The following is a 26706-nucleotide window of genomic DNA, read 5'->3' as shown; positions in this document are numbered from 1 at the left end:
TGTTGTCGCTTGTGCCACACTGGAAAGGGAAACAAAGAAGCTGCAGTCATGTCGTCGTCTTCATCGTCGGAGCAATACGAGGAAGGGGAGTATGAAAGCCAACCGAAGAGAATGAAGTGCGCCCAGGAGGACGGGGAGATAGACTATACATCTGAGGAGCAGGAGGTGGAGGCGGCGACAGAGCCGGTGAAGAACACTTGGGGAGAATCCAGGGTAACAGAACCTATATGTATGCATACACAGATACAACAACAGTATATATATATATATACACATGTATACACACACACACATGTACATAGTATATGTAAGAACAGTATATATATATATATATATATATACACACACACATATATATGTTATGTATTACATGTGTGTATATATATATATATATATATATATATATATCTTACTCTCTCAAATAAATGAACCATGTGTAACACAAAACATAATCCAGCTAGATAGATTATGTCTGTGTGTATATATTGTATGCATAAGTACATAAGTATGTTTACATGAACAAGAACAAACTCCAACTGTACAATAAATGCATAAAAAATAGGACCGAGAAGAATTTCAGAAAATGTCTTCCACATTTGGAACTTTAATTTTATTTATTTTTAAATCATAATATATTTAGAAACAGCATTTTTTATGACATATATATTTTCACATATATTTATATATATATATATATATATATATATACATATATATATATATATATATATATATATATATATATTTACAAAGTCCCAAATTAACAATTGCACTCCAATCACCACTTTTTCTGCCCGGTGCCAAGTAGCTGAAACAGCAAATCATATAATATCCAATGATTTCTCGAGTGATTATTTAAAGAAGTCCCTGGAGTGCCGGTAACTATTTTTGGATATTATATATATATTTTTATATATATATATATATATATATATATATATATATATATATATATATATATATATATGTGTGTGTGTAATGCTAGATATATCTGTTATGATGCTGTTGCACTAAAGAGATATATTTGGTTGTATACCAACGTGCCTGGTGTTATTTGCCAAAACTGGGCTCTAGTACATCCCATAGAGTACTAAATGGAAATACTATAATGTAAAATATATTTCTACCATTTCTGGTAAGTCCCTGTTTTATTTATTTATATGTATATGTATATATATATATTTACTCACAGAGTCCATTGCACACCATTCCAAATATTCCAAGCCCGGTGCTAGTAACCAGCAGTTTCCATACAAAACACTTTCAAAAAGATGGTCAGCACTCCAGGTCTTTAAATTGACAATTTCATTTTATTCAAAGTCAAGTCGACGTTTCAGTCATTACTGACTTTCGTATGTCCTGATGAAAGTCAGTAATGACTGAAACGTCGACTTGACTTTGAATAAAATGAAATTGTCAATTTAAAGACCTGGAGTGCTGACCATCTTTTTGAAAGTGTTTTGTATATATATATATATATATATATATATATATATATATATATATATATATATATATATAGTGTGTGTGTGTATATATATATATATATATATATAATTAGCCAACCTCATTGTCGATACTGTATGTATTATCTTCCAATGATGGTTTTGCATACAAAAAGGGATTTTAATTGAGACCACTTCATGTTCTTGTGTGCCAAATATCTGCCCTAAAAACACATCCACTAGGTAGTTATAAAATCTTAAGATTTTTTTTTCTGTAAAATACAATTTCTTTATGTTCTGTATATCACTCGTGATAAGTATCCTGCTTACAACGAACATGTCTTCTGTACATACTTTCTTCTGCTATATTTTTATCTATAGCGCAATATTTGGTCAACCGTAGACTACAGTTGCTTAATATCCCATTTCTTCATCGTAGCTGACATTCTCTCGCCTTAAAACTGATTTACTGAAGTCTTTGTTATTTTTTTGTATACTACGTCTGGTCTTTGTATGTATGGTCTTTGTATTAGGATTTTACAAAATCCAGGAAACCTCAGTCTGTAAAAAATGATAGTCTTTTTAAATTTCATAAAGATCTCAATAGATTTTTTCTTATTCCTAAAAAATAGGGTTTCTAAAGTGTGTCAAGATTTGTCAGTCCCTACAATGTCAGCAGACACACAAAGTATCTAACTGCATTCAGACATGCTGTAGACTATTGCTGTCAAAAACTTTCTTCTTGTTTTTTTTATTTTCTTTGGAAGTGTTGGCATCCTAAAAAACATTAACGCTATTAAAATAACTTTGTAAATAATATGGTACCTGTCCTGCTTTTTACATCTGCAGAGCTGTGCTTTTGTTGGCACAATCTAATACATTGTAACGTTACCAAGTAGTATCCATAGTTGTTATTTATTGATTTATATAGCGCTATCGTTATCATATTCCACAGCGCTGTACAATAGCTAAACAGGACATCGCAATTTGGATTTATAGACACAACAGGAGTCCGAAGGAGCTCACAATCCAGAATTATACGGCGTCCTCGCAAAATACACACGACGGGAATTGTGATTGCAAGTTTTGTGCGATTGTCACGCCGATTGCACCATTCCATTGGTTGCTATGAGGATAAGATCACTTTTTTTTTCAACTTTGCATCATTATTATAATGTTTCCCATTATTTTCCTCTCAAGTAATAAAAACCAGTCGGCATAAACCGGCTGTGGTAATTAGGGAAAGGTTTATTTATTCAGTTGATACTCTTATCAGTGTGTGAAATAATAGACCTAACGTTTGTACATTCGTGGATATGGGTAAGATAATGTTTCGCTGTATAATAGAATGTATGGAGCTTACTTTTTTATCACATTGGTATCTTTTGTACGTTTTCCCATGTTGATAAAGAGTATTATTGGGGCGAAGATATTAATACAGAATAGTTACCATGGAAACCAATAGACCGTTCCCGCACCTGCTTATTTATCTTTGTATAGCAGGGTTCAGCACGGCATATATTTCTAAATGAGGACTGTTCTGTAGATAAAGGCTCTACATCATGTCCGGTAGTTTATACTAGTAGCCGGCGTTTGCATGCGTAGTTTACACTATAACTGTCAGGCTCTGTAATCCAGAATCAAAAATGTGCTCAAAGGTCAAAACTCTGCAACAGCTCAGCATGTTTTCCAATGGTTTCCACGGCTGTATCCGTAACAGTTTTGCAAACCGCAGCCAATAGATCCTGCAGGAGTTTTCAGTAGGATGGATATTTTGGGGACTTAAGTGTAAAATCTGATGACTTCTGGCAGGAAAACGTGTAGTATGGCGACTACTTATTCTCTGCTAAGCTCAGCGTGAAAAGTCAAGTTCCCTTAAATATTTAGAATGTCAGAAATTTGCGATAAATAGTGATTTCTCCACATTTTAGATTTTTTTTATGTTAAAACAGTTTTCATAACAATTATTCATTTGAATCACAATAATACACAAATAGAAGAAAGCATACAAATGCGGGTTTTGCATGGAGTTCCAAGATTCAAGAAATTTCTATCTATAATGAAACTAGTATATCTATAAAGAAAAACTTCTTATTTCGGAAATCAGTGTTTTTTTTCTCTATCGTGTGCCTTGGTACATTTCAGATTTTTCATTTTCTCCTATTTTTGACTTAATTTGCTGTTGAATGAGGCTGATCTTCGGATCACAGTTTTTTTTTTAATTTACAAGTTGTTTTATATGTATGCAGGTTCATCTATTTCCTCAAGTAGTATTTTGGTTCCTGAACACTCTGGGAACCTCCATTGTGATTCTCCAAAGAGCGCCGTGTTTTTTTTTAGCTTTAAATGGGGGGCTTTGCTGAGCATTTACCCAGAATTACCCAGAATTCATGCTGCGCAGACAATATTCTCGCTAAAATCCCACTTTTAGCATTTTTGCCCACCAGATAACTCTCATATTAACAGCCTTCTCCTAGTTTCTACAAATTGTATTCTTTTATCAAAATGTATTGGTGTTATGTCCCATTGTAAAACAAGCAAGTAAACGATTCCTAACAAATGGCGCTTTACATAACAATTTGGGACCGTATCAAAGAGCTTACAATCTAGAAAGCATCATGCACTTTCCAAGACGATCTTGTTGTTTAATACATATGATAGCTGAGGTATCCCTTTACACATACATGGTGTCCCTGTTGCAAATGCATGGGGATTTTTTTTTGTAACTTTAAAAGAATACATGGTGCTCATAAAGTGGTTTAATATACCGGTACATTCTTCTTTGTTCAATCAAACAATATTTTATCTATACTGGCTGCCTGCTAATGTTTAGTGATTTCTCTATGTCCCATATTGTTACAATCCAGTTCTGAGTGTTGTGTGAAAACCTTAATGAGGATACAGTTATCCGTGTACATACGTGTAATGCAAATATTTGCTTTTGTTAAGATATTTTACTATTGAAAGAGTAATCATAACAGGCTTGGACAACTAGTTTTAAAAGGACCACATTTTCAAATTTTAGGCAGAAATGCCTTAGTTTGTTTGTTTGCAGCCAACATGTCCAAATAAATCTATTATAAAAAATATAATCAAAAGTGACACTAAGTAGGTATATATATATATATATATATATATATATTTATTTATTTATAATGTGAATAAGTACCCAAATCGCAATATAACACCCTCCTTCTTTTGCTTTATACCCGTATAAATACAATATTTTTGTTACATTTTTTATGCAACATGCTGCATAGAAACATAGCATTTGATGGCAGATAAGAACCATTCATTGCGTCTAGTCTGTCCATTTTTCCACATTTGAGGACCTTAATCAGTCATCGGTCTTGTCTTTGATTCAGTATAGCTTTATGTCTATATCATGCGTGTTTGAATTCCCTCGCTTCATGAACATCTATTGGTAGGTTTTTCCATTTATCTACCACCTCTTCAGTAAAGTAAAACTTCCTTACATTATATCGGACAACATTTTAGGTTGGGACAAGATTGGAGCAAATGTCTCTATACGAAAAAGTTCACTTGTCGCCCATTTTTAGCCACTTTCTTAGGTATTAAATTCTAGGAGTTAATTAGATGTATATGATGGAATGTGTAGTAGGAGAACGTACATGAAGAGGACTGGACAGATCCTAGGAACCAGGTAGACCTGTCTCCTAAAATGCTATTACAGTGCGGTTTTATGTTGATCTCTATGAAAGGAACAGCTCCTGCGTCTGGTGCTTGTTCTCATTGATCAGTTCAAGACTTGTATTTGCTCTTTGTATTGACATTATACTGTTTAAACACTATAACAGGCTGTTATGCAGACTCATGCAGACTTAGCGGCTGGTAAAGCTGGTGGTAAGACGTTGTGGTCAGAAAAGAGATAGAAACTAAAAACAAGAAAAAAAAAACATGCAGACCAAACTATACACCTCCGCAACATCCAAAGAAATAAAATCCAAACCAGCAGGCAGGGGGTCAGCCAAGATATCCAAATCTAGATAGTATCAACAGACTACAAGAAGGGCCGATGGTGCATAGTCATTATTTCAAATCAAACTGAATTAACTGAACATGAAAACATGTAGAATGACATAATTAGGTTAACTGTTATGTTGTTGACAAATCATTCTAAAACATTAAGATTCTGTGATCTTGAATATTAGTATTAATGAAAAACCATGTATAGACATGAGTTTTGTCCATGAAAATAACATCTAATGGATCAGAAATGTTAATGTTGTAAATGACTATTGTAGCTGGAGGCGGCTGACTTTTAGCGGAATATCTTCATAGGCGTACAGAGGCCCTTTATCACTCCCATCACTACTGTGTTCCAGTGGTGCGTTGTGTTCACTAATCCAAGTTTTAGTGTAAAAGTCAATTGATCATTAGAAAATCCTTTTTCAATTATGTTACACAGCTAGAAATGTCCTTGTTTTCCATGAAAATAGCTAAGTGACCCCCACACTTTTCAGTGGTCCTGTAGGACTGTCAGTTATGGAAGCAGAATGTCTAGCTGCTGACAACATGCCTCCTTGTTGTCTTGTTGCAAGTGCTAGATTTTCACTTAACATTCACGTACGTTGAACTTGTTTGCTGCTTTTCCGGTTTTCTTATGTTACTGCAAAATATAAGTAGATCTGCCTGTGTTTAAAACCGGCATGCAAATCGGCAGGTCTGAAGTGCACCTGAATTTCTGAATGCATTTTTTTATGTAAATGCTTATGTTATCATGCCATTTACTGCTTAGTGGGGTTTTTGATGTAATTAACCCCTTGACTGCTAACGACGGCATGGTGCCGTCGCTAGCAGTCCCAGTCAGGTGCTAACGACGGCACCATGCCGTCGCTAGCACTACTCTACCTTGATGGAGGTCTGCGGATCCCCATCACCACCTATCCCGGCGATCTGCCCCTCATATTGAAGGGCATCACTGGGACCACCCGATCCGGCCGGTGACGTCGCGCGTAATGACGCGATGACGTCACCGCACAACTTTATTAATAACTGACAATTGTCAGTTAAAGCGGTATGGGGCATGCTGCTTAGATGCCTGTATCTACAGACCCCCAACATATACCGTTGGAAAGGTAATTGCCTCACCTTTCCAACGGTATAATGCTTGTGAAAAAAGAATAAAAAACTTTAAGTTAAAAAAATTAAAATGTACAAAAAAAGTAAAAAAAATTATTTGGGGGTCTCTAAAGGCAGATAAAGAAAGATCAAAATTGCCTAGAGACCCCCTAATTAAATTATCTAAGTCTAATCTAATTATCTAGTTTAACTTTAAAAAAAAAAAATTTATAAAGTTTAAGTATTCTAGCTAAATGATCACTGTGGTAGCCAATGTTACCACAGTGATCATATAGCTATGAAAAAGTCTCATTCCCTTTTTAAAAATGGCCGATACTAAATTTTAACCCCATGATCCCTTTGATCATGGGGTTAAATTTAGCCAATGGTAGAGGAAGGCAATTTTTGAAATCCTGATGAACTGCAAATATTATTAAAATCAGCCATTTAGCCTGTGCGGTACGTGAGTAACCATATCATCCCTGGAGCTGCTTGCATTTTTACTGCAAAACTTATTTTTGCTGTAAATTTTTTTTTTTTTTCTCCCTTTACCATCATTTCTTTGGGATTGTAAGGGGAAAGAATGGTGTGTGCTTCTGTGAGTGAATGTATGGAAAGTATGGTGTGTGCTTCTGCGAGTGAATGGAGATATGAAAGGTGTGTGAATGGTCAGTAATTAGGGTTGAAGCCTTGACTTGGCATTACTGCTCATGTAAGAAGTTAAATTATGGCACAAAAAGTACACATTTGCAAAAACTACACCCCTTGGCGCATCAAATGAGGGGCTGCATGTGTTTCTAGTACAAACCTGGAGTGCGCAAGACACAAATGAACATGTCGCTATGGTTAGAAAAAACATATTTTCTAGCCAAAGCGACATATTCCATCATTATTTGTGCACTCAACTTCTGTCCTAGAAATACATGTAACCCCTCATTTGAAGCTCCAAGGGGTGTAGTTTCTTGAAATGTGTACTTTATGTCTAGACCACTTTAACTTCAGATATGGCAGATTGGAGAATCTTGTTAAAAAATTGTCTTAAAACATTTAGGGGTGATCCCTGCATTTAGACAGCTGGAAAGTTAAATTATGGTACATAAAGTATATATTTTCAGAAACTACACCCCTTGGCGCATGAAATGAGGTTCTGCATGTATTCGTAGCACAAGACTGGAGTGGGCAAGACATAAATGAACTTGTTACTTTTAATAAAAAAATAATAATTATTTTTAGACGTGTGATATTCACTTATTTGTTGTGCACGTCAGATTTGTAATACAAATACAGCTAAGACCTCATTTGCTGAAGCTGGGGGTGTAGTTTCTAAAAATATATAGTTTTGTTGGCATATTTTAACATCCCGGGCAGCTAGAGCTGTTTAATTGACGGCAGCCATGCATTAAATTTAAAGATGTCTTTTGTGATAGTCTAATAAATTTAACTTTTAGCTATAAAATATTAGAAAAACACAGTCTACTGTTCTCAATTTCTGTTTATTTTAGACCGGTTACCTACTACAAATATTTAGCAACACAGCTTTTGATATTAGAGTTTAGAAAAATAACATTACAAACTAGTTTTTATTGAGTCGGAAGTGAAAAATTACACTTTTTCCCATTTTTGGCTTTATTTTGCAAACCTAATGAGACATACACATATAAAATGGTATATTTGGAATCTGCTGGGTGTGCTGAAAAAAACCAATATATGGTTTGTATAGTTTATTCCCAAGAAATGTACTTCTAAACACGTTTAAACGTGACATGCACCAAAATGCCGAAAACCAGCTTAGCACCAGGGTGGGAAATGGCTTAGCAGCCAAGGGGTTAAACATATTTCATTGTCTTCGTCAGGATGGAGGTGGCAATCATCACAAAGTGTCGGTATCTCCTGTGGTCCATGTCAGGGGGCTTTGTGAATCAGTGGTGGAAGCTGACCTTGTGGAGGCACTGTCACAATTTGGGACAATTTGGTATGTATTACCACAATAATTGCACCTAACCTAACTTTAACATTTACCCTGTGACATGCATTTTAAGTGTGTTTTTTTTACATTGGTCTTCTCATTTGGTCATACTACCAAACTTTCTGGGTGAAGTCCTGCTTCCCCAGGTCTCCAGATCAGTTTCTATTTTTTCCGAGCAGCGGAATGGCCTTTGGCCATGCCTGCTTCCTACCAACTTCAACTCCTGCTAACTAAAGGCTGTCAAGCTAGCCCAATCCCTTTGTACAGACCCCTGAAGAGGGAGAGCTCTGGGTAGCTTAAACTGGAATGTTCCTAGGTATGCTCGTAGGGCTTTTCTGTTTTGCGTAGCCACATCAACTTCTACTCAACCACCGTTAACATAACAAATAGCTTACAGGAGGAAATGCTTACAGGAAAGACCGTTAAAAGTTAGTCATGGAAAAAAACGAACAAATTCTGGGGATACGGCTTTAAAAGTACTCTGTAAAAAGAATAAAAACCACAAATGGTGCAATAACGTTTAAAAGGTTTAAAACAGCCCCCACTAGTTGTGCCACACTCAGAAGATTGTAGTAGGTACTGCGCCTTTAAGATAGCCTGTATCTTAAGAATCCTGGAGGTTTGCTGGAACTTTTAAAACCACCTCAAAGTTTTAAAAACCGGTCATCTGCTGGATACAAACGAATGATAGGCAGGCAGGTATCTTCCAAAAGCTCTTTATTTAAAATAGCCCATTAAAAATGCTTAATGTTTTAAGAAACTAAGTTTTAAACCTTTTAAACGTTATTGCACCATTTGTGGTTTTTATTCTTTTTACAGAGTACTTTTAAAGCTGTATCCCCAGAATTTGTTCTGTTTTTTCCATATATCTGTTATAAGGGGCTTTTTGAAGGAAGAGTCCTTGGGGAAGCTACCACATATGTGTTCCGATGAATGAATAGAGGGTTAAAAAGCTAAGTACCCTGTTTTTATATTATCTTTCATTCTTGTAGAACACAGTTACAACTTTATTGTAAAAATTAGTCATGGTTACTAGATTGGTTGTGCTAGGGAAAGAGTGAGTCTTAAACTTCCTGGGCATAGCTTTCTAAAAGGTGTCACTTGCAAGTCAAATTCATTTCATGATTTGTCTCTCCATTCATGGTAATGTTTCTGCACTTCTGGTGGTTTGAGGTCCAGGCATCAAGCCTATCTGATAACTTTGTAGTATGTATAAGTAGTATGCATAGAGGTCATGATTCTTGGCTTAGGGCATAAGTCCCTCAATTGAAAATCAGTGACCTAATGTCTTAATTTCAGCAGTGAAAACCCATTAGGTCGGATACTGTTGTTTAATAAGACAGCGGGCCTAACAATGATGGTATTTATGGCATGGCTAGATAACTTGGGTGTACTGAGACACTGTGAGGCTCTTTTATTCTGTTGTGCATATGTCGTATCACATGAAATCCAACACAAAGTCTGGTGACCTACAAAAATTCGTACACCTGCGTCTATAGGAAATGGCATTCTCTGTAGGCATCTTTTGGTTTTGCCTAGTTGGGAAAGGCTAATAGTGCGAGAAGTAGAAACTCGGTCACATGTAGAACTATATCGGCTTCACACCACTGGCTCATAATAGTTTGTGCAGTTGATCAATTTCTACAATAATGTTTTGCAAAATGAGAGTTTGGGAGATCTTATTCTACATTTGTACTGTATTTTAACAAAATAGAAACAATTTTAAGCTTAATGTTTTAGAGCATTCAGTAGAAATGAATGAGTAACACAAATTATAGTCACACCATTAATTAATCTGTGTTATAAATATTTATTTAGTTGACTAATTATGTTAGTATAATTAGTTATTTTATAAAGTTACCCCTTCCTTACTATATTTTTTGTTTTGATGTGGGCCTAGTTATGTTATGATGATGCCCTTCAAGCGCCAGGCACTAGTGGAGTTTGAAGATATTGAGTTCTCCAAAAAGTGTGTGAGCTTCGCTATGAATGAGCCAGTATATATAGCTGGCCAGCAAGCCTTTTTCAACTACTCTACAAGCAAACGGATCACAAGGCCAGCCAACGCTGAAGACCCATCTGGGGGCAACAAAGTACTTCTTTTGTCAATTCAAAATCCCCTCTACCCAATTACAGTGGTAAGTCTGCTTTTCTGCCTATACACTATCTGATCCAATATGTATCACTCATCTAATACAGTGGAACACAGCTCGATCATTTAATATCAAAGCAATATCTATTACAAGTATTATTAAATTATAATAATAATTAAAGTGCTTAAATATATAACATTTTTGACACCACTTTTTATGTAAAGAGTTGCAGTCTTTTGTCGAAAATTTCCTATTAATGCCACAGAGCAGTGATCTTGCCTTGTTATCATATCTCATTCAAAAGTGCTAACTGAGATACAAAAATGTTTAATCGGAATAAGACTAAATAACACGTCGGAACTAAAGTTGGTATACAATAGATCATATATGTAGTTAACAGTTTTATTAATTGATATTTTCTGTAATCTGTGGCCAGTTATTTTTTTTATTTCTATGTATGTAATACTATGCACCTTGATCACTTTCTAATGAAGATGTCAAAAGTCAATTTAAAGACAACCTACATTATAACGCAGCTAAGGCTTTGCAAATGTTTAATATCTTATACACTATATAACAGGATTTTTTTATGTACTTGTAATAATAATTTATATTTATTCATAAGTGTAATTTATGTTCCACATTTGCTCCTCACTGTAGAACTCATTTTCTTTTTTTGGCCCTCAGGATGTTTTGTATTCTGTCTGCAATCCAGTTGGAAAAGTAGAACGCATTGTTATATTTAAGAGAAATGGAATCCAAGCAATGGTTGAATATCCTTTTTGTTTTTTAAAACTATGTGGGACTCATTAAGAAATTTATATTAACATTTTGATGACAATTATTTATTAATCAGACCAGAATATTTTTTTTTATCAGTCTGTATATGATATAAAGATTTTAAAGGTAAGAATAAATAACAAAACATGAATAAATAGATATAAAAACACCAAGGTACCCATTAGTTTAGAGAGATCTAATTTTGTTTCAGTATATTTATCTGCAGACCTGAAAGCTACAGTTGTTATCAGTCAAGTGTGCTCAAACGCCACACTTAGCTAATTCTTTATGGTAATTCTAATGACCCCCCACCACCACTGTTTGCCCAGTTTTTTTCATTTTTCATTCTAAATAAAAGATTTAAAAAATATGGTATATTTTCGAAAGGAAAGTGTAAAATAGCCTACGTACGTGGTTAAGTATTCTTTCGGGGGAGTTGGACAGTACTAGGAATGTTAATAGGTCAAAAAAGCACATTAAGACATTTGTGAATTTGAATTAGGTATTACAGCACACCTTAAACTCCTTAACATAGTCAACGTTTGAGACCGTTCATAGTGCCCAGAAGGCCAAAGCTGCTTTAAATGGAGCCGATATATATGCTGGATGCTGCACTTTAAAAATCGAGTACGCCAGGGTAAGTTCAAAAACCAAATCTATGTGCATATGCTCCCTGTATACACTATATGACACTCACTGCCGCTTTCAATCCGCATAGCCCACGCGACTCAACGTCATTCGCAACGACAACGACAGCTGGGATTATAGCAAACCTTATTTAAGCAGGAGAGGTAAGAACTGCATTTTGTTAAGGGTCATTTAATACATCGCATACACAATTCAGATCGGGAAAATGTTTTGGCTGTTCTGAAATCCTGAAGGGGATTCATCATAGTTACTGTCCAGGTCTGGCTTTTATTAGCCTTGTCTGTGGTGAACTGTTCAAACTCCCGAAGGTGCCCTCACTTACAGACATGCTTCTCGCACCAAAGACTTCTATTTTCTACAAGCGGCTTTTCCCCTTCCTCTTTCACATTTTCTATCTCTGAGGGTTGGGGGAATCTAAACCTATAAACTTGCACGCTGCATCTCAACGGAAAAGACTTTGTTTGCACGCATTAAAGCTGGACAAGGCACTCCGAAGTCTAGAGGAGGATCTCCAGCAGGCTGACTCTACACCTCCTTCATGCACCACATCGGCAACAGCAAAACCTCTCCGGAAAAAAAAAAAGCCCTCCAAAAACCACAGACTTGCAATTCACCTTGACTACATTCTGCATGCATCATCATCACCACAGGCTCCCAAAGGAGGACACTTGGATTGAATGTTGTTCAATAACCATGGTCACCTGGACTTGCAGTCACTGACCACAGTACTTAAGAGTACAAACTGATCTGTTCTTCCCCTGCTGGATTGAAGTGTAGTAGCATGAGAATCGATTTCTGTACAATATCATAAGTCCTTTAAAAACAATCACAGTATTGTGTGTAGGATCAGTGGTTAACCTGGTGAAATGCAATATACATATTGGGTTAGCGCCAAAAAGAAGAGAGTCACAGAGAACTTAGCGCTAATAATTGCATTGACTATTTGACACTGAATATATGCGTATGTTCAATGAAGGTAATTAAGGGGGATGTCCATGTAGGCATATGCGTAAAGAACAAGGCTATTTGTCCTGTCCATTTATCTTCTGGATTATTGGGACACCGCACTAAACAAATACATACACTTTTAAGAAAGGAAATGATCCAAATTATGCATTTATTGAAAATGTGGATGAAATATCCACTGCAACATTAACTGCGGCATAGCATTTTATTTTAAAGGGACATATACATCTAAAAATGTCAGTGTATTCCCAGTCACTCACTTAACTATTGTGTTTATATATCCAGACAGTAATTATCATCACTCTCAGGACATAGCTGAGGAGCAGCATTTTTAAGTTTGGTTCTGTAGAAAGACAGTTAAGCAGATCTGTCCTTTTATATTTTGCTCCACTTAGTATAAAATCAACAGACACTTTTAGGAAGTATATTCTGCTTCTATTGCAACCATGCTTTTCTGCTTATCGGTACAGTATTTGTGTGTCCCAAGAAAACACAAACAAATCTTTTTAAGAAAGATAAAAGTTTCTAATGCTATGTTAAGTGGGTGGAACAATTAGCACTTTAAGACCAGGTTTTATGATTCATGTTCACTACTAGGGAATAAAACTTTTGTCGTTCTTCAGCTCTTTTAAGCTCACATTCAATGTTTTCAATGTGTAGTCTGTAAGAATCTTTTCTCACTATATATTTCAGTAACAATAATAGCCCTTCAATATTTTCCGAAAGATATTATATAAGCAGTAGGTATAACTAAACCCCAAAAACACAATGAATATTAGCATTAAAAGGCAGGAGGTATGTAAACACAATTGGGATAGCAAGAGCAGCTGTAAGAATCACGGCTTAAGCCAAGGAGGTGCTATCTTTTAACACAAGGAATAATGCTTATTTTCAAGCAATATATATATTTATCAAAACTAATGTTTAGGAAATGATGAATCAATAAGGAATCTGTATAGACCCACCTTATCCCCATAAGGCTAGCCTTTAATTTGCTATCTATATTAGAGTCCAGTAGAGAACTGGACATAGAGCAGGTATTAATGTATTTTGAACCTTCACAAGAAAATGCTTAGGCTAAAGAACAAGGGTATTTTTAGAGAAGACAGGTAGGCTTCAGTGGTTATGTTTGTCCCTTAAACTTACATTATCATATTTTACTTGGAGTTTAGCCATTTTACAAAGATATATTAAAATACTGTCCATTTATTCAAGAGGGATAACATAATATGGATTTACCTGATAGTTCTGGCTGGTTTAATGTACTTGTTGTATACCTTCTTTTTAAGCCCAGTTTATGGGGTATAGAGTGCTGGAGACTTTGATTACCCTGCTAGGCAGTGTAGTCTGTGTACAAGGGCAGTTTCAATGTATGTAATAATTATGGAAAACGGGAGTGTGTCTATTGTCACAAGACTACAAGAACAAGAACCTAAAACCTGGCCATGATTGTGGAAAGGGTACCTCTGTAGTATACCTTGGCTGCATTGGCTGTATTTTTTGAATTACCGGTACACATTATTAAATTGGTGTAGTCTCCCTCATCTTAGATGCTATGGGGGTAATATATTCAATTATGGTGTTGATTGGTAAACGTGTTCTAGTCGCCAAAGTGACCAGTTCAATGTACAAGCTGCTGGCTTCATTTCTACCACTTCTTACATATAGCCCCTCTGTATTTGTTATCAAAATGTTAGGATTTGTTTTCAAATCAGGAATTGCTATTTACAATATCTAAATTCTGCTTCTGATAATAATTTCCAATGTAATTGTGTGAATAAAAATGTAACGCAGCCGCCACTTGCCCTGTGCATGTAAACTGTCCTCCGGATGATTGTTCGCTTCTATTGTAACATTGTCCACTGTGTTAACTGATTGTGAAACCGTGTAATACAGGTTATTGTTGGATTATGCTGAAAACTCTTGAAGGGAGACCACTTTGAAAATGTGTTGCTGGTGAAGCTAATAGTAGGATTCAGGTACTGTCTTAAAAATATGCCATGTTATTTCAACATGTTTAATTCATGAAGTACTTTGTAAATCACATTACTGTGCAGTGTTCTCAAATATTGTATGCTGTGCTGTTCTATGGAAGCTTCTACTTGCTTATTTTTATGTAGTTGCTTAATGCTGAATGTGAATATGTTCATTTTTTACTATGTCTCATCTATGATTGCACTATAGTTTAAGTGACTAAAATCTGTGAATATTACAAGTTTTTGAATATCCTGAGGTTTGAGGGGAAGTAGGGATTGAATGATAATATTGTTACCAATTCAAATCACTTTCAAACGTATTATGGATAAATCTCTCTGGCCAAATTACCATGACATGAAATCTATATCAGACACATAAAAACAGATTACTTGCATTGATATCCCAACCTAATACAGTAATTTGGCCAGAGCACACAAGCTCACTTGCTATTTCATGCCATGCTATATAAGTGTTATAAGCGGCTGGCAGCTGCTGGGGAAGTAAACTTGCCTACATTTTTTTTACGCTAAAAAAACCCCCCTCTTTTTTTGTCTCTCTCGTAAAAAGGGGCTATGCCACTTGGGTTGGTGGATATTTGTCTCCCCTTCTTTTTGATTTGAGCTCCTTGTTAAAGGTTAGATGAGGCATATGTATCCGAACCTCCTCCTTATCACAATATTTACTTGGTCAGGAAGTCCAGCCATATTATTTTAGTAATATCATGGCCTGACTTGGCAAGCTTGGACTAAATGCTAAAGCCTCACAAGGAGTCATTGCACATGTTGAAAGAACAAATGTAAAGGAGTTGTGTCTTTCCTAACATGGCCAATTTTTACTAATTTTAATATCTGTGTTTCAGACCGTGGTAAAGGCCGACAAAGACAAGCTATTCTAGGAGACCACCCTTCGTCTTACAGATACGATGGTTATGGTAAGTCCTTTATGTGTCTAATCGTGATTTGCAGACACAGCAGTCTATTGTTGTTTATTTAAACTATTTGCTGTTCTTGTGTACACATACATTTAATCGCCACCGAAGACGTGTTCATATATTTCCATAAATAAAGCTTTTGCCCAAAATACCCCTGGCAACAAGGATCAGTCATTTCAATGAACAAACAATAGTATGGGGCACCTCTGTATAAAAGTGATTTGGGTGCACACTGGCCCTGTGGAACATATCCCCCCCCGGAATGTAAACAGTTGACCATATCATTAGGCTGAACCTGGGGCAGTACAGGAAACAAGAGACAAGAATATATATACGTAGGAGTCACAGCCCTGAGTGCTCCTATGACCACTGGAACCACTTTGGCCTTCACTCTCCACATCTTCTCTGGTATTTCTCCAGTTTATCATACTCCTTCTTTCTGATGTTGCTGTTACTTGGCACCGCTACATCTATCACCATCTGTGTCCTCTGGTCCTTATCTACTACCATGATGTTGGGTTGATTGGTTGTCTGTCTGGATCTGGAATTCCCACAGAATGTTAACCCTGCTATTCTCCACAACCTTATGTGGAATCTCCCATTTGGACTTGGGATGGTTTAGCCCTTACTTTGCGAAGATGTTCCTGTACACAATGCCAGATACTTAATTGTGCCATTCAGTATACGCTGTTCCATGCAAGCATCTTACACCCCGCCACTAAGTGTCTCAGAATCTACTCTTCATAGTCTGCACCTTGGGTCCTGTCTGGTGAGGTAGATGAATACCTCTATGGATCTGGTCTTTAGTGCCTGCTCTTATGCTGTCATTATCAGTGCCTCAGTGCTGTCTTTGAGTCCAGCCACTGGCAGGATTTCCCAATGTCAGCCATCTCAGCTATTTGTCTATGGTACATCCCATGCCGGTTCCTGGCTTGCCATGGTACTTCCTCTACTTGATCTTCCTTCCGTGTCTGTTGCTGGTTCAGGCATTATCTCAGCAGCCAATCCTTGAGTGTCACCTTACTGATGTACTCCCAGATGCTCTGGGTTTCATCCAGGACAGTGTCTTTGACACTTACCAGATCCCGCCTGCCTTCTTTCCAGCTGGGGTACAGTCTCTGGGTTTTGGAGTTGGGGTGGGAACCTCCATACATTGTGAGGAACTTTCGGTTCTTCACATTGGCAGCCTCCATGTCCTCCCTTGGCCAGCTCATTATGCCGGCAGGGTATATGATGACTGGCAGGGCGGATGTGTTGATGGCACAGATGTTGTTGTTCCAATTCAGCTGGCTCTTCAGGATCTGCCTTATCTTTCGGTGGTACTTGGATGTTGCTGCCTTCCTTGCCTAGTCAACATGGTTCCTGTGTGACTGTGGGATACCAAGGTGCTTGTAGCTGTCTGTGTGTCTGCTATGTGCCCTGCTGGTCTGTGTGTCTGCTATGGCCATGCTGTCTGGCCGCACTTCTCCAGTCTGAACGACATCCCAATATCTTTACTCTAAATCCATGTCAGGTGGATCAGCGAGTTTGTCTTGTTCCTTTTTGGCATACAGCTTGATGTCAATGTAGAGGAGGTGGCTGATGGAAGTTCCACTTTTGAACTATCCAATCCTTGGCTGAGGGGGTTCAAGCCTAAGCAGAACAGCAGCCAGGACAATGTGTCACCTTGGTGGTCACTTGTTGACTTTGTATAGCTCCAGGCATTCACAGATCCATGTGTGTGGCTTTGAGTCGTAGGCTTTCCTGTAGTCAATCCAGGCTATGCTCAGGTTGGTCTGTCTAGACTTTGAGTCTTGAGCAACTGCTCTTTCTATGAGTAACTGGTACATGGAACCTCAGGTGCTGTTCCCAATGCCATTCTCAGCTGTGCTCATTTACTGGCCCATGTGGTCCTGTGACTGTAATGCCGGATAGAACTTTCTTTCATGTTGTGGGGAGGCAGGTTATAATCTGAAATATCTGGTAGTATGTTTGTTGGATGTGCATTAGCATTTTTGCATGTAGGCCCCTCCAGGGGAGTTTGAACTTTGGAGAAAACTGGTTCTTTATTCATTGTCACTGGCACCCTTTTTTCCATGCCTGGTTTCTGAAGGCCTCAAGTATCCAAGACAATTAATTATTCTGAAAAAAAGGCATTTATCTTAGAGATATCCACATAAGTCCCATGGAAATATTTTGAGGAAACCATAAAAATGTAATTTTCCATGGTGGTTAATATGCTACACAAAAAGTAGGAATGTTGTGATACATGTTGATGTGCTTAAGGTGATCTTCTATGTAGCATGTAACCATATGACAATGTAATGCATTGGTTCTACTGTCAGAATTGGGTATCTATTTTTAGTACGGGAAATAAGGGGTTCCCAGGGGGTACATAGTCCACGTAAAGCAAATAATAACAAGAAAATGCTTTTATAAGAAAATGGGGGGTTTAATACTGCGATGAATCCTATGAAAGGTGAAGATGTATGGTAACAAGGACGTAACAAAGATGTAAATAACTGCAACAAGAATGTAAAAAGAATGCTATACGGACAATGGCATCATGTTTACTGAGATCAAAATCCTCACGCTTAATAAACGCTTCAGGTTTCTTTTTACAGCTCCTATCACACAATATTTACAGACAGGCAATACTGGTTTCACATACAATGCAGTACACTATTTAGACCAATAAAACTACCGTATTTGCTCGATTATAAGAAGAGGTTTTTTCCAGAGCAAATGCTCTGAAAAATACCCCTTGTCTTATAATCGAGGTTGTCTTCTAATCAGACCTCATTCTGCTGTGGCCAGGCTGCTTACCGGGCTTTGGTCGCGAGCAGCGTCGCTCCTACTAGCTGCAGGAGAACAGGAAGCTAGCACAGTCCTCACATAACTCTGCCTCCCCCCTCTTGCTCGCACAGCCGGTTACCAGTTCAGGTAAGGGGGTGGGGGTGGTGGTGGTGGGGATTGATCAAGTATGTGTGATTAATGGAATGAATGAGTATTTAAATGTTTGTGAATGAGTGTGTGTGATAGCATGGATGTGTAAGGGGGGTGGTGGTGGTAGCATGGCATAGGGAGGCTGTAATCACACTACTATCATCCCCAGGTTCCAGCATGTACTGGCTGTCTTGGCTTGATAGGAGTATGATTGCTGTTAGCAGTTATATATATATATATATATATACCTCCAGAAATGCATTTAAACCCCCTATATGCCACTCAGCCCCATGAAATGCATTTTAACCCCCTATATGCCACTCAGCCCCATGATATGCCTTTTAACCCCCTATATGCCAGAGTGGCATATAGGGGTATAAGGCATATCATGGGGCAGAGGGGCATATAGGGGGTTAAAAGGCATATCATGGGGCACAGTGGCATATAGGAGGGTAGAAGACATTTCTGGAGGCAAAGTGGCATATAGAGGGTTAAAAAGCACATCAAGGGGCAGAGTGGCAAATAGGGGGGTATAAGGCATTTCTGGGGGCAGATGTGCATAACTGGGGGGGGCAGGTTGGCAAATAAAAGGAAATAAAAAATATATATTTTTCTCAATCATAGCTTTTATTAAATATGAAAAAATAGTTTACATTAATATTTACCAGTAAAAAAAAAATTCTATAGGGTAGTCTTATATTCAGGCTTTTTGTTTTTTTCCTAAATTAATATTTTGATTTTGGGGGGTCGTCTTATAATCGAGCAAATACGGTATTTGCCGTTGTACATTTGCCTTTTGATGTGATTTCAAGAAACTACAATTGTACTGAAATAAAGTCTCTGCCTGTCCATCCTGTGAGCATTGGAAAATCAACAGGCCAAATGTTCTTAGTCAGGTCCGTTCACTTCAACTCCTTCTACATCTATAATGATTTTAATTTATCTTTTTAATATTAGTATTTTATCGGTGCTCGACATAGTCTGCATGCTACATTCACATATATTACTTTAAGTTAAGTTCCAACTGGAACCAAACCTCTCCATACATACCCTCTCTCCCAGTTTTGATACTAGTATTAGATTTTTATTTATTTACTTGTGTGCCTTGCAGTGTTACCCCCCAGGGTTCTGTCATAAAAGTGAGCTGATCTATGTTCTCACTTTAATTCATTTTGTATGTACTAAATCCACCCATTCTTTTAGTTTGATTTGTCTCTTATCACCTTTTATGGGGCCATCTTCTTAACTTCTTTGTCTAGGAAACCATGGCCCTCTGCTCCCTTTGCCAAATCGTTATAGGATGGGATCAAGAGATACACCGGAACTGGTTTCTTACCCTCTGCCCCAGACCTCTTCCTCTTACATCCATGGTGCCCCTCCTGTTGGTTCAGTAGCTATGGTTAGCAGCTTGCATCAGGAAAAGATGAACTGCTCTCGAGTATTCAACCTCTTCTGCTTGTACGGCAACATAGAGAAGGTAATGGAAGCCAAAGGTACCTGACTTTTCAAAAATGTATCTAGACTCTTATGTAATATTTCCAAAGTCATCTTTCATAGTATATTCTCTGAAAACCAGGAGTAATAATTGTGAGAGTGTTGCCCTTATGTCTCCAAAACCTGTCCACTTAATAACATTAAATAACAAGGGCAATAATAATGGCAAGGGCACTATGTATGTAATGCCAGGTTTCTCTGAATTTGCACTTTAAATTAGTGAAGGAAAAACTATCCATGGTCTTGCATCAATCTCCTATAAGTACCTAGGCAGCCTTTGTTCAGCTAACACTTTGCCACATGGCCCTGTGCTAGACCCACAAATGGTACTTCAGAATGTTGAGGCGGACACCAGCAAAATACGTTTTTCATTCTAAAAAGTATGGAAGACTATATTCACATCAGAGTGACTCTATTGGATCCACATACCTTCACAAGATAATTTTCAGAAAAAAACCATAATAAACGGTGACCCGTCATAGGGCCACTACTTTGCAGAACGTCTAAGGCCTAGGTTTCATCCTTGTTAATCCCATAATGACTGCATCAAAAGTAGATGCCACTTGTGTCTCTTGCATTTATTACTTTCTTCTTTACAGCTGATCCCTAAGGTATCAGGTCTGTTTACAAATAATTCCCATATGAATATTTGCTTTGAATTATTCACCTGTGTTTTCTGCAGGTGAAGTTTATGAAGACTGTTCCTGGTACAGCCCTAGTGGAAATGGGTGATGAGTATGCTGTAGAAAGGGCAGTCACGCATTTGAACAACGTGAAGGTTTTTGGAAAGAGACTGAATGTTTGGTGAGAGAAATATGGCGATATGTGCAAACTGAGGTTTTTTTAAATGGCTTTAGGTTTCATCTATAATTTCTGGTTCCATAATACGCTTATGTCCTTCGTTTACCAATTGTCATGCAAGTGTGGGATCTAGCTGTCTAGATGCTGGTTTTGTTCAAAACATTTTGCCATCTGGTGACCAGCACAGGTTTTTTTTTCCTGTGGTGTCATTTGTCCTGAATTAAACTGATCATATAGCTTCAGTCACTCACATTGATTCTGAAAATGTTTATTTTCAGTTCCTGTGAGCCAACAAGATGGTCTGGGTAACTTTTATGAAACGGCAACAATAGAAATCAGTCATTCGGTTTCCAAGTACGGCTTTATTAGTAATTTGTGTGCTGAAGCTGTTCTGTCAATGATCAGTTTTTTAAATGGCAGCCCGTCTCATATATATTTTTTATTCTTCTATTAGTGTGTCCAAACAGCACTCTGTTGTCCCAAGCCAGATATTTGAACTAGAAGATGGTACAAGCAGTTACAAAGATTTTGCAATGAGCAAGAATAATAGGTTTACCAGTGCTGGCCAAGCATCCAAGAACATAATCCAGCCGCCATCTTGTGTTCTGCACTTCTACAATGTTCCCTTGTGCATGGATGAAGAAATGTTCCAGAAGGTAACCAAACGACAGACCTATTTTCTTGCATTTGCATAGTACTGTGAGAAAGTGAGAAAATAGAAGAAAAATCTAAATCAAATCAGCAACTCAACTATTCATAAAAACTCAGGAACTGGGGTGTAGAAAAATGCCAGCAGGTGCTCCAAAGGGCTGGAGAGCGCTACAATGAGGAATTTCTAGGCAACAGTAAAACATGTGGGTATTTGGTCATAATTAATGATCTCCTCAATGCTGAGCAGTACAGACAGATACTTATCCATCATGCAATACCATCAGGGAGACATCTGATTGGCCCCAAAATTATTCTGCAGCATGACAAAACCCTAATGCCTAATGCCTAAATACACTGAAGAACTGTGGTTAGTTTTCCAAGAACAACCTACCTGCCGAAGAATTTATGCTGTTTTGAAGGTAATGGGTGGTCACACCAAATATTGGTTTGATTTAGATTTTTCTTCTGTTCACTCACTTTGCATATTGTTAAATGATACAAACAACATTAACATGTCTAATTTTGAAAGCACTCTTACTTTACAGTATATATATATTGTGATCCTGCACCACACAGGGTACCATGTCCTTGCAAACAGCACAGTCCTCTAGGGTATTAAAAAGGCACAGTCTTTGTGAATTAATGGTAAACCACTGTTTATTGTATAATCCACCAGTAACGGAAGCATTAATCCCAAATTCCTACAAACAAAATCCTAGCTCATCTGAGCTCTTACTAACATAGAGGTCACTTACTACTCAGGGTCTACGCACAATATATATATATATATATATATATATATATATATATATCTGCTGCCTATGAAAAAAGGTTATATGTTATACACCTGATAAGGCTGACAATTTATATTCTTCATGCTAGCAAAATTACTAGTAAAATACCGTATTTGCTCGATTATAAGACGAGGTTTTTTTTCCGAGCAAATGCTCTGAAAAATACCCATCGTCTTATAATCGGGGTCGTCTTCTAATCAGACCTCAAATAGAGGTCTGACTATGAGACTAAGATCCAGATCCCCTGCAGCGCTACAGGGGGCCTGGATCCTCCTGTCTGATAACCTCAGCTGCTGCCGGCGCTTCCACCGGCTATCACCGAGCGCCGGCGAAAGTGCGGACAACAGCGCAGGTTGCATATGTGTGTACCTTCTGACTGCCGGGATAGCCCGCCCACTGCCGGGGAAGCAGAGCCGGTCGGAGAGATCAGAAGAAACACCGGGACCCCGGCGGCACTGTGCCGTCCGAAAGTCATTGGCAGATCCGGTAATTTTCTGGAGGAGGCGGGGCCTAGCGGGGTCACACAGCGTCATTGTGTGTAATCCCGTGGGAGCTGCAGTAAGCGCCTGCTGAGGCATCACAGTGAGTGAAGTGCCTTAGTTGCTTGAGTGTATATTAGGATCTGGGTATCTAAGTGTCAGAGTGGGTATGTAAGTGGGTATATTAGTGTCTGGGTGTGTAAGTGTCCCCCTATATGCCACTCTGCCCCATGTTATGCCTTTTAACCCCCTATATGCCAGAGTAGCATATAGGGGTATAAGGCATTTCTGGAGGCAGAGTGGCATATAGGGGGTTAAAAGGCATAACATGGAGCAGAGTGGCATATAGGGGGTATAAGGCATTTCTGGGGGCAGAGTGGCAAATAAAAGGAAATAAAAACAAACAAAAAGCTTACATGAATTAAACTTTTTTCCTATAGGGTCGTCTTATAATCAGGCTTTTTCTTTTGGGGGGGGGGGTCGTCTTATAATCAGGGTCGTCTTATAATCGCGCAAATACGGTACATTTCAACTAAAATAACAAAATGGCTATAGTTGGATTACCCTACATGAAATGACATTGATATTGATAACACTTGCAACAATAAAATGCCTTGTATGCAAAGGCAACCAGTCGGGTTATACTGGTGTTTTGGTCATCTCCAACTGCAGTATTCTGCAAATTCTTTTGAAAACATATATATTCATGGTATGAGTGTCTTGAACTAACTGGAACAGTCTCCCAGGGTCTGCATATGAAAACAGTGTATGTTTAGTAGCCTGAATGTGTCCATGCGTTGTTTTTTTTTGTGTCCCAGCTCTGTGAAGAACACGAGGTTCCCACGTTCATCAAGTTCAAAGTTTTTGATGCTAAACGTAAGTACAACTTTAAAAGTTTATATATATATATATATATATATATATATATATATATATATAGACAGTCGTGTGAAAAATAAAGTTAGGAAGTACACCCTCTTTGAATTCTATGGTTTTACATATTAGGTCTAAACATTGGGTACATACAACCTCAGATGAACAACAACACATGACATATTACACAGTGTCATGATTTATTTAACAAAAGTAAAGCAAAAATGGAGATACCATGCGTGAAAAGCCAGGTTCACCCCTTACTGCTTCCATAGGAATTGAGATGCTAAGTAGCAGAGAGGTGCTGCTAATCCCAGTGCTCTTGATTAATTGATTGTCAGCAAGTGTGAACACTGTAAAGGTCGAAGCTCTAGCAGTCTGGAGCATTCAGGTGTGGGTTAACACAATGCCAAGGAGGAAAGATATCACCTGTGATCTTCAAGAAGCTGGGAAGGGTTATAAGGCCATTTCCAAACAATTTTAAAGTCCATCATTCTACAGTGAGAAAGATTATTCAAAGGTGGAAAACATTCAAGACCAAGCTTCCCAGGAATGGACGTCCCAGCAATTTCACCGCAAGGTCAGACCATGCAATGCTCAGAGAGTTGCTTCTCAGACTCTACAGGTCTCAGTAAGCATGTTAACTGTTAAAGTTCATGATGACAGTACAAGACAGACAAGACCAAAGTGGAGATGATCAGCCATAATGCCCAGCACCACATTGGGCGAAAAGCAAACACATTATATCGGCACAAACACCTTTACCAACTGTCAAGCATGGTGGTTGAGGGGTGATAATTTGGCCTTCTTTTGCAGTCATAGAGGTGGCCATGAACTCCTCTGTACACCAAAGTATTCTAGAGTCAAATGTGAGACTATATGTCCGATAGCTAAAGCTTGGCCGTAATTGGGTCTTGCAACAGGACAATGATCCCAAGCACACCAACAAATTTACAACAGAATGGCTGAAAAGAAAATAATAAATGTGTTGCAATGGCCCAGTCAAAGTCCATAGAATTCAAAGAGGGTGTAGTTTCATGTATATATGTATATATATTATATATATATATATATATATATATATATATATATATATATATATATATATATATATATATATATATATTAATTGTTAACTGATTTGGCTTTTTGTTTTTTTCTCTCTTCTAGCATCATCTAAAACTCTGTCTGGACTGCTTGAATGGGAAACAAAGACAGAAGCAGTGGAAGCCCTAACAGCATTAAATCACTATCAAATAAGAGTACCAAGTAGGTTTTTAGCTCTTGTATGAAATGTCTAACATAAGGGTTTTGTGTTCTAGGTTCCATTACATTACATTAATCTTCAACGTGTGTATATGTCTGAGTATAAAATAGCGAATTTATATATTGTATATTATTTATATAGCAATTTAAATAGAACATTTATAATTATTTTAAAAGAAATGACAAAAGAATAATAACTTATATTGGCGCCCCTTAATCAACCCTTAAGTTGCTGCCGCTCTAGGCCTAGGAGGCATTCAAAGCAATTTTGTTTGAGTTAAGCGCAGCCATATAATTTTTTTTCATAATAGGTTGACTTTAGTAGATGTTATACTTTCTCCCCTATAACACACTTATTACACATGTACTTCTGTCGTACATTTGAATGTTATGTGTTTTTGTTTCCAACTTGTTAAGGAACAAAACCTGTGCGTCTATTTATTGCAGATGGCTCCAATCCGTACACACTCAAGCTATGCTTCTCTACGTCATCCCACCTGTAAATGCTACCCGAAGGACCATGGCGTTCCAATTGTAATTTCACAATGTGCATGTGTAACTATATCTTGTTTTTATTGCGTAATGGATATTGTCATTAATGGAACACTGTCATGTAAATGCTGACATGTCCTATATAACAAATCTATATGTTATGCTGGTCCAAAAGACTTGTAAATGTATAGATAAACAATTGTGATAATATGTACCTCACTCATTCTGACCCTGTGCCACAAGAAAAATGTCTGCTCCTAGAATGCCTGTTAATGCGCTGCTACAGGTTTTTCATATACTCACTAATGGAATAATGCATTTAACCTGAATTTTATGTCTTAATTTTAAGGACATTTTATGCAACGCTTCATTTTAAAACATGCTTAATAGGTCTTGGTTTTTATGAGACATATTTGTTTTACTTAGAATGGCACCTGTGCTAGTAAATAACCTGACAGGTGGAAATTTAGTGGGCCACGTAGTGGGTCATGGGTATATCTGCTACAGTCGTACTGTACAATAACAAAGCAAACATTTCAAGACAAATATACCATGAAATGTATTTGTATTTTGCTTGTATTCTATATTTGAGTGTTTCAGCTCCCTGCTCTGAAAGACAACCTACTCATAGGAGAAATGTGCCATATGTCAGTAAATACTTAACAAAACACATTTTGCTTTTTTCTTACAGTTAACGGCTAAATATCCCCCCAGATAATGTTTGTATTTGGTGTAAGTTAAAATATGGTACAGAACATTGGCATTCCACCATATAGCATGTGGTGTCACTTCCTAATCAAGAGGGTTTGCTAAAAAGTGTAATATAAATTCAAACGAAGGCTGATGTACTCTACTGCTACCAAAATTGCAAAGTATATAAAGCATTTTGTTTATTTGTTAAAATTTGCTTAATAGCATAATTTTCTTGTTTGCAAGGGCCGCATGTCAGAAAGGTAGATGCTGATCTTTATGGAAGTCTTCTAAGAACATATTCTATTTTTGGCTTTAGAGTTCTTTTCCGCAGATCAGTATATTACTCCATA

At 37.5% G+C, this 26706-nt stretch overlaps 1 protein-coding gene across 2 annotated transcripts; it reads left to right on the top strand.

The window, feature by feature from the left end:
* The first annotated feature begins 48 nt into the window (after positions 1 to 48).
* On the top strand, positions 49 to 25674 carry LOC149273783 (heterogeneous nuclear ribonucleoprotein L-like). 2 transcript variants are annotated; one of them, XM_089506013.1, is made up of 15 exons: positions 49 to 165; positions 5276 to 5316; positions 5422 to 5428; positions 8381 to 8499; positions 10394 to 10631; positions 11274 to 11359; positions 11907 to 12003; positions 12085 to 12157; positions 15817 to 15888; positions 20073 to 20290; positions 20990 to 21111; positions 21563 to 21764; positions 23851 to 23908; positions 25076 to 25174; positions 25619 to 25674. In XM_089506013.1, exons 1-15 carry the CDS (start codon positions 49 to 51, stop codon positions 25672 to 25674), a joined length of 1605 nt encoding a protein of 534 aa, XP_089362139.1. The 2 variants fall into 2 exon arrangements, with proteins under 2 accessions (XP_089362139.1, XP_089362138.1); XM_089506012.1 differs by lacking the exons at positions 5276 to 5316; positions 5422 to 5428 and adding an exon at positions 7146 to 7151 and having other exon boundaries at positions 49 to 213.
* The last annotated feature ends 1032 nt before the right edge of the window (positions 25675 to 26706 follow it).

Source organism: Sceloporus occidentalis, unplaced genomic scaffold, assembly GCF_023333645.1.
Source record: "Sceloporus occidentalis isolate IW3139 unplaced genomic scaffold, rSceOcc1.0.p SCAF_360, whole genome shotgun sequence".
NCBI lineage: Eukaryota > Metazoa > Chordata > Lepidosauria > Squamata > Phrynosomatidae > Sceloporus > Sceloporus occidentalis.
Note: the sequence above shows the minus strand (reverse complement) of the source record. Positions and strands in the feature narration are given on the sequence as shown.

Bases quoted from the DNA above. Each gene is read 5' to 3' on its own strand.
- LOC149273783 (XM_089506012.1), top strand. From the start codon at position 49: ATGTCGTCGTCTTCATCGTCGGAGCAATACGAGGAAGGGGAGTATGAA. The intron at 11,360-11,906 runs ATATCCTTTTTG...AACATAGTCAAC, and splicing joins GGAATCCAAGCAATGGTTGA to GTTTGAGACCGTTCATAGTG. The intron at 12,004-12,084 runs GTAAGTTCAAAA...CAATCCGCATAG, and splicing joins TAAAAATCGAGTACGCCAGG to CCCACGCGACTCAACGTCAT.